Source organism: Lactuca virosa, chromosome 3, assembly GCF_052849685.1.
Source record: "Lactuca virosa cultivar CGN04683 chromosome 3, Lactuca_virosa_CGN04683_v6, whole genome shotgun sequence".
NCBI classification, from domain to species: Eukaryota; Viridiplantae; Streptophyta; class Magnoliopsida; order Asterales; family Asteraceae; genus Lactuca; species Lactuca virosa.
Genome location: NC_136428.1, coordinates 240,474,742 through 240,483,554, shown reverse-complemented (window position 1 = coordinate 240,483,554; position 8,813 = coordinate 240,474,742). Strand labels below are relative to the sequence as shown.

General features: G+C 27.7%; 1 protein-coding gene across 1 annotated transcript; it reads right to left on the bottom strand.

The window, feature by feature from the left end:
• Nucleotides 1-3,885: 3,885 nt before the first annotated feature.
• LOC145162883 (uncharacterized) lies at nucleotides 3,886-5,187 on the bottom strand. The gene has a single exon (XM_079081874.1). The coding sequence runs from the start codon at nucleotides 4,998-5,000 to the stop codon at nucleotides 4,101-4,103; it is 900 nt and encodes a 299-aa protein (XP_078938000.1). The 5' UTR covers nucleotides 5,001-5,187; the 3' UTR covers nucleotides 3,886-4,100.
• Between the last annotated feature and the right edge of the window lie 3,626 nt (nucleotides 5,188-8,813).

The following is an 8,813-nucleotide window of genomic DNA, read 5'->3' as shown; positions in this document are numbered from 1 at the left end:
TGGTTCATCATTAGTACATTAAGCATCTTCGATTCAAAAGAAACACTAGCTAGCTAGCATTTTCCATTCAGACGAACAAGTAAATAATTAGAAGTACAGGGTTATGTTTGGAATTCATATGTCATTTTCGTGATTAGGGTTACAAGAGTACTTACGTGTATCTTAAAGTCAAACGATTGGACTTTTTTCTGTCATTCTTTTTTGGAAATTAAAAGCAACGAGTAGTACCAAATTTAAGGCAAAGAATATGTAGTATGTAGGGGTTGCGGGTGGACATAATACCCAGTATACCAATCATGTCCTTACACATATAGCTAGCAAGAATGATGACATCAGTCGAAGTATTAGTAGACTTATAAGCACCCACCATACTTCCTCTGCAACTTCATCACGCAACCACTCTATCTAACCGTCCTATATATATGAAAATAAATGATTTCATACATACATTCATATACGTTTATATAACCCATATATGTATAACTCTACATGTATATATAAACTCTCATACACACATGTTATAATTCAATTTGGATGGTTTTCTTACTATAGCCAAGAGATAATTTTGAATTACATATTAAGGATGAAAGATAAAAACTTCTAATCCTTGTTTGGATTCATAGTTTTTATCTTTTTTTTTTATTTTTTTTTTTATTTTAAAGATTCAAATATAGAGGTTTGGAGAAAAGGCTATGTTTAAATTATACAAAGAATTTAGCCGGCTTATGGAGGATGATATACATTTATCATCAATTTATCCATTGCTAAATTACCAGATTTGTTTTTATTTCTTTTGTTGATAAATCTGTTGCTAAATGTGTTACAGAGCTGATATTGTGTGGTGCTTAACGAAGTAACAATTGCTGCCGTTTAAAGAAAAACTTAATGAAACTCGTTGTTCCTTTTCTTTAAACAACAAATTTATAAATAGAGATGCTAATGCTTAATGTGAACATGATCCTATACATTAAAGTGAAGCATATGAAAGACATTTTCATTTAGCACCAACTTAACCATAACAAATTTGACAACCATTTTGTTGAATCATTTGATAGATTACTACCATATATCACTTTTAAAATTTGTTTTATTTGTAAATCCATTGATAACTATTTTAAAGAACAGATTTTGCATGGTATACTTAACGAACAATATTAGAATGTCCTACATCAATGGAACTCGATTCTCTAATAGTATCAAATAGTGTATATTAATTACATAGAAGGGAAATCTCCGATAAACTCTTATAATATTTTGGCTATTACTGATTTAATCTCAACTTTTATTTTTTAAACAAAAAAATCTCGATTATTTAATATTTTGTCCAAATTAAAAACAATCCTTATTTTTTTTTAACAAAAATGACATATTATTATATAAATTATATAATCAAGACATTTCTGTTAAAAAAATAAATGTTGGGATTAAACCGTAAACTAATCCAAAATATTTAGACTTTATCGGAAATTTCCCTAGATAAAAAGTACAAACTATAGGTAATAGGAAGTGTTACATACATGGTTCACATATTAGGGTAATCTTACTTGGTCTACAACCCAATTATATAGATTTCTAATGATTATATGGAGCTAAAGTTTTCAATTTTGGTCCAAAGACAGAAGCAATTAGACTCCACAATTCAATGTCTAGACCATATTATATGTAGTTGTCTAGTATTTTAATATGTGTACTCCATCATACTACTAGAAAAAAAAATAAGTTTCCTCATATATAGTACCACAAAATCTGTTGTAACAAAAATTTAGAAGAAGGGTTCGGGTTCGGGTTCGGGTTCGGGTTCGGGTTCTAACATCTTTTATGGTTTACTTAACATGCATTTTGAACACCCCTTTTAATAAATTCTATACAATGACGGATTGACAGCTACCATATATATGTACATATTCTTCCTTTTCAAATATGATACCTTCTGATGCTCCTCATTCCATCACCCTTCACAACACTCTCTCTTTTTCTCTTTCATGGTATTTTCTGATCATTCGTGGTGTTAGGAATGGCGCTATTACTGTATTCATCATCATAAGTTCTTAAAAGCCTACTCATTGTCTTATAGAAATTATGGGTCATTCAATGAAAATCCGACCGTTTTTTAATGAATGGTATGTAGCTGTGACAATGGTGGTGACACTAAACAGGCGTTTCTTTCTACCATGATCAGGCAAGTGATAAAATCATGTTTTTTTGTTCTTTCCTGATTCTAAATAATTTATTTTTTCTTTACTTATTCTGTCATTTTATTGAGCATTGATAGTAGTAACTTACTATAGCTGTTCGAGGTATACCCATCAGATTCTAACAGAAAATATTGAACTAATCTACATGAATGGATACATAACTAAATTCCCGAAATTCAGTTTCAGATGATGAATATTTCGTATTGACAGTTCTTAATTGATCACTGTTATATTATATACTTTTACATTTATAAAACAATTTACAAAATGTCGCTGTTGAAATTTTATATGGAGACAGAAAAGAACAGGATTACAATCTAAGAGTTTCATGGTGAATGATGTATACATCATTACTCGTCTTAATTTAACAGCTAAAAGGAGACGAAAACAAGAAAAAGATTGAATCAACTGTCAGTACCAATATACCCAAATTAACGATGAAGTAGTTCTGTACTTCGAATTTCAAAGAGTGTAATTATGAAGAAGGCATGCTGGCAAATATATTATTCATGTACTGTTCATCATTGCCCTAAGCTAGCTACTCATATCTTTTAAGATTATTTTGGCATAATTATTTGTTTTAAATGACCAAAACGACCATATTTTAGCTAATAATTCGTTATGAAAATCATATAATAATTATTTTAATAAAGAAAATGACAAAAGTTACATTATCAGCGACTTCGATTATACAAAAAAAAAAGTCACTATATCTATGAGGAATGCAATTTACCTAAAAAAAAAGCATATAGCCTTTATGTGTTCTTGTTGTAGGGTTATATACTAAGAGGAATGCAATTTACCTAAAAAAAAAATGCATATAGCCTTTATGTGTTCTTGTTGTAGGGTTATATATATTTATTTGGTTGGGTTTTAATCATTGCCCTATCTATAACCTAATGTGAGTGGGTGTACCACAAAAGTTTCAACTTATTAAGTGTTATACCCCACCATCTTCTTAAAGAAGAACTGGACATATCCGATTTTAGAACAAGAAAAGAACTGAGAAAACATGACTCAATTTAATGAAGTTCATACGAAATTTAACAAAAAGTTATCGGGATATATATAATTATAAATCAGTTTAAAGAAGTTCAATCGATATACAAGTAAGTCTTCAAAATATTTCATATTTAGTTATTAAGCTTGACTTACAGTTCCATAAATTTGACTAAAAACCTAGAGACATCAATATCAATTCTGAATCTAAATGTTTTTGTTTCTGAATTTCAGTAATAAATGTGGACTCTAAATTTGTGATGATGATAGTTACTTGAGCAACTTTGGGTCGTACTCATCTTCTGGTTGCATGGTAGATTACTCATAAATGATATAAAGATATGAAATAAGTCAGGTCATTTGTTTTCAGTACAATCGAACTACAAAACGTGCATCATAATAAAATTCATAATGTTCTAGCAAGAAATTTGGAATGTGAGATTAAAGCAAACAAGTGAGTACTAATTAACATCAACAAAAAAAAACATCTAAATCGGTTATAATGGTTATGATTAGATCAATAGTTAGTCAGATCTTGGTTATATTAATCTTATTTTTGAATAGACCCAAAAGAGATGTTAAAAAAAGAAAAAAAAATGAATGAATTATTTAAACGTACATATCACGAGTCTCATATATTGGTATATATTGGTAGATAGATCAAAGTTACAAACACTCAAAAGGCATAAAAAATATAGTAAAATGGATTAACTGTTTAATCAACAACATTTATGGACTTACATCCTTAAGGTATATATTGCTCCATCATCGACCAGATCTTTTGCAGTGATCAGTAATAGATCCGGCTGCTGCCGTTGAAGAGTTAATTATTTCCAGATAACAAAGAAAAAGATTAGCAAATCACATGTATGTGTGTTTAAATAATGTACCTCTTCAAGATCTAGATCAATGGAGATTGTTCTTAAACTGGGAGCTTGAATCTTTTGATCCAACGAAGTTGTGGTGGGAAGTATACAGAAGTGAGTATGGCTTTGGAAGCTTTTGTTCGATGAATGATTCCCCAATTTTGGGTTCGTGGTTACTTTGTGATTGAAGATAGCAGTAATTACGATCATCAAGAACATTCTTGGAGTCGTTGTTTTCCAGGTTTTTGTTTCGGGATTTTTCGATTGTTCTTTCCCTAGCTCTTGCTCTTGCCTCTGCTCTTAACTGGTTTCTAGCTGCAAGATTCATAGGAAATCCAGTTTTCATATTTTTTGGTGTTGTTTTCTTCTTCCTTTTGCCGCCATTAACGTACTTAGCTACTGGTTTCTTCTTTTTTCCCTTCTTTTCCACATGATCTCCTTTCTCCATGAAAACTTCTTCACATTGATCAGTAAGAGTTGAAGGAGATAACGTGTGCTTCTTTTCTTCAAGCAAGTCTTTAATGGCAGACTTCGATTTCGTAAAGAGCCAATCAAGGGTTTTGCTTGCTTTATCAAACCCTAGCAAATCTTGAAGACCAAAAAACTTTCTTGAAATCTCAATTGATAATCTCACCCTCCGATCTCTGGGACCTTGAGCTGTGAAGATCTTACTGTGTCGATCTTTCTTTGAAACTGCAACTCTCTTTCTAGAGGGAGAGTTCACTGATTCTGAAAGATTCAGATGATTACGATTATCAGAATTTTGTATACTTGATGCTTTAATGGGTAAAGGAGTTTGAACATGATCAAAAGAGCAATCTCCGGCGATAAATGGGTGGTGGTTGAAATGAACACCATCTTTTTCTTGACCAAAGAAAACACCATAAGAATGAGGGAAGCCATTGATTGGAGAAGGAAACGAGTTGGAGAAATTAAACATATTTAGAAATAAATTTAGAACCCAAAAAGGAGAGAAAATCTTCAGCTAAATTTTCATCCAATTGAAGTAAAAGCAAATAGATCAAAGCACCCTTTTCCTTCAAATGGATTAATCTACATTATGCATCTTCTTAAAGACTACAACTCTTTATCTTTTAGGGCAACAAATGTTCATCTTTTAGGGCATAATTAAGTAAACTCCTGGCACTTCCTAAAAAGGAACAGTTTCTTTCTCGAAAAATATGGGGTGAACCTGTACCTTCATATAAGACATACAATAGTGAACAGAACCCCTTGTTTCCTTTTTTTAAAATAAGAAAATTAAATTATCATAAAGGAAGCAAACAAAAACAAAAAAAAATTTATTGATGGGAAATTCTAATCAATGGCATCAGTTCTTTTTACCTGGTCAAAACCAAAAAGCTATATTTCGTATTATAAGAAATGACCGTCTAGGGTTTATGCAATATAACGTTTTATAGATCATATAGGGACTGTACGTGCATGAAATATATTAATACATTTATCTTTTCTGATTTTGGTATAATGAATTATAGATATTTAATTTCATATAAATTCAGAAAACTATTAATAATTTATGATAATATAAAATATGTTCAAAGACATGTTAATTAGAAACATGATCAAAAGCAAAATCAAGTAATTCATATAGTTATAACAATACAACAAAAAAATGAATAATTTTGACGCAAATATATTTCTAGAAATTTTGTTTATCAATCAACCGAATTTTACTAAGCCAAGATAGTAACTAAGAGGTCAATTAACGATAAAATCTTTATTTTTATTTTTATAAATCTTATAGAAGATGTCATGTAATAAATATGATTTAAGATAGACTATATTCTTACACAATATTTATTTAAAACCACAATAACCTTTCGTTTTTCAACCATTTAATTACAAGTCATGTTTTTTTCTTTTTAATTTATGTGTATAATTACTAAGTAATCAAATTAATATAATATAAGTTATGATTATTTGATAGTTTAATAGACTTAATTAAATGATTTTTCATATTCTTAACATTAATGACATTTAATAATAACGATTTCACTTTTCTCATATTGCACCTATTTTAGTAGTATGTAAGGAACATATTCTAGCAAATGACATTAATGTATTTGAAAGGTTTGTCATTTAAATAAGAAGATATGAAGACTTAAGTTCTTTGCATCAACGATTATTGCAATCAGTTTTTTCTTGTGATAATAGTGTTTAAGTTAAGAGGTAATGCATAAAAACCAATAACCTCCGGTGTTAGAAAAAAAAGTGAGAGATTGATTTTTTTTTTCTCAATCAACTAAACATTTCTATATTCTTTTTTATATGATTTATAGGCGTTAATATATTTTTTTAACACAAATATTATGACAAATGTTTTAATATTTTTATGTTATTAAAAGTTGTAATATTTTTTTCCATACTATATCTTATTTGTGGTATATAAAAATCATTATATGTTTGATATATTTGTTATTCGTTTATATATATATATATATATATATATATATATATATATATATATATATATATATATATATATATATATATATACACACAAGTAGGTTAATGCGAAAACATAAATATTTTATGAAAATACGAAAACAGATTTTATCTTATACAAATTAAACACATGTACTTTAGAAATTAAATTTATTAGCAATAAACTAAGGATAATAAGTTTGCAATGAAGTTTGTGATAGTAATATAGATTTAAAGGTGGTTTTAACAACCGTTTCCCTTTTTTTCACGTTTTTAACTACTTTTAAATTTAAGTTTTCTTCATAAAAATGCAAAAAAAAAAAAAAACATTTATTTGCTAATATGAAACAATTTCTCATTTATTATCGATTATCATCTTATAGTTCAAAGTTTGGATGAATTCTTGTCTAAAATATAATGTTGATGTGCCATAATCTCATAGGTTTTCCTTGATTTTACGTGTTCGCAAATTATTTGCATTTTCGCATGAACCCTACCATATATATATATATATATATATATATATATATATATATATATATATATATATATATATATATATATATATATATATATATATATATAGGTTCATCTGAGATCGTACTAATTTTTTAGACCGTGAGACGCAATCTAAAAATAATTTTAAAATGCAAAATAAAAGGAAAAATCAGAAAAAAAAAATTGAATTATTATTTTCGTCACTTTTTTTACCTAAAAAAATAAAAATAAATAAATAACATAAATAAAAATTACTGTTTTTTTTTTAAAAAAATACGTGAAATATTCTAATAAAATATTACACTGTAAATATTCTAATGTGATTTTTAGAATGTTAGAATATTCTATTAGATTTGTCAAATATGTAAAATATTCTAATATTCTACTAGAATATGTAAAAAAACAGTATTTTTTTTTGGTATTTTATTATATTTTTTTTATATATTTTTTGGAAAATATAAATGACGAAAATAATATTTGAAATTTTTTTTGAAAAATTTCAATTATTTTTTATTTAAAAAATGTTTTTTTATCTACAAAATAAATTGCTAGGATTGCGTCTCACGGTTTCACAAAATTAGGCCGTCTCACATTAACCTAACCATATATATATATATATATATATATATATATATATATATATATATATATATATATATATATATATATATATATATATATATATATATATATATATGTGTGTGTGTGTTTAGGTTCATTTGAGACCGTACTAATTTTTTTAGACCGTGAGACGCATTCTAAAAATAATTTTAAAATGCAAAATAAAAGGAAAAATCCAAAAAAAAATTGAATTATTATTTTCGTCACTTTTTTTACCTAAAAAAATAAAAATAAATAAATAAAAATTACTGTTTTTTTTTTTTTGAAAAATACGTGAAATTTAGTAATAGAATATTACACTGTAAATATTCTAATGTGATTTTTAGAATGTTAGAATATTCTTTTAGATTTGTCAGATATGTAAAAATATTCTAATATTCTACTACAATATGTAAAAAAACAGTAATTTTTTTGGTATTTTTTTATATTTTTTTTGGAAAATATAAATGACGAAAATAATATTTGAAATTTTTTTTGAAAATTTTCAAATATTTTTTATTTAAAACATGTTTTTTTATCTACAAAATAAATTGCTAGGATTGCGTCTCACGGTTTCACAAAATTAGACCGTCTCACATTAACCTAACTATATATATATAATTGAAATTAAAAGACGGTCATAAATAAATACAATTTTAAACTAATCAATCTTAGAATTGTTAAAAATAACATTAAATCGAAAATTATATTTAAGTTTATTTATGTGCATATTAAGGTCAATGACATAACCATTTAAACAAAAATATATTTTTCAATATTTTTATAATTTTATTTTAACATGTGTAACGCGTGCACGTTCGCCTAGCACAACAAAAAATAAGATTTTTAGCGACGACACTAGACAAATGCGCTTTTTGTCGTCGCTAATAGTGGCGTCGCTAAAAGTCAGCCATTGGCGATCCTAGAGTCCCACATAAAATTGCATCGTCAAGTTCGTTCTTAAAGGATCTGTCGGTTTGGGTTACACATCGCTGTTAAGCAATAGAGACGACGCAATTGCGACGACATGTCGTCGCTAATAGGGTCGATCCGTGTGATCACCTAGAAGAGATCGTGACCCTACGTTTTCCTAGATCCGACGAAATACAGCCACGTAGAAAAGGCTCGTGTTTTTCCCTCCAACACATCGCCGATGTTGCCCTAAAGTCGCCCCAAAAAGGGTCGCCGCAAAAGGTGTCGTCCCTTTTGT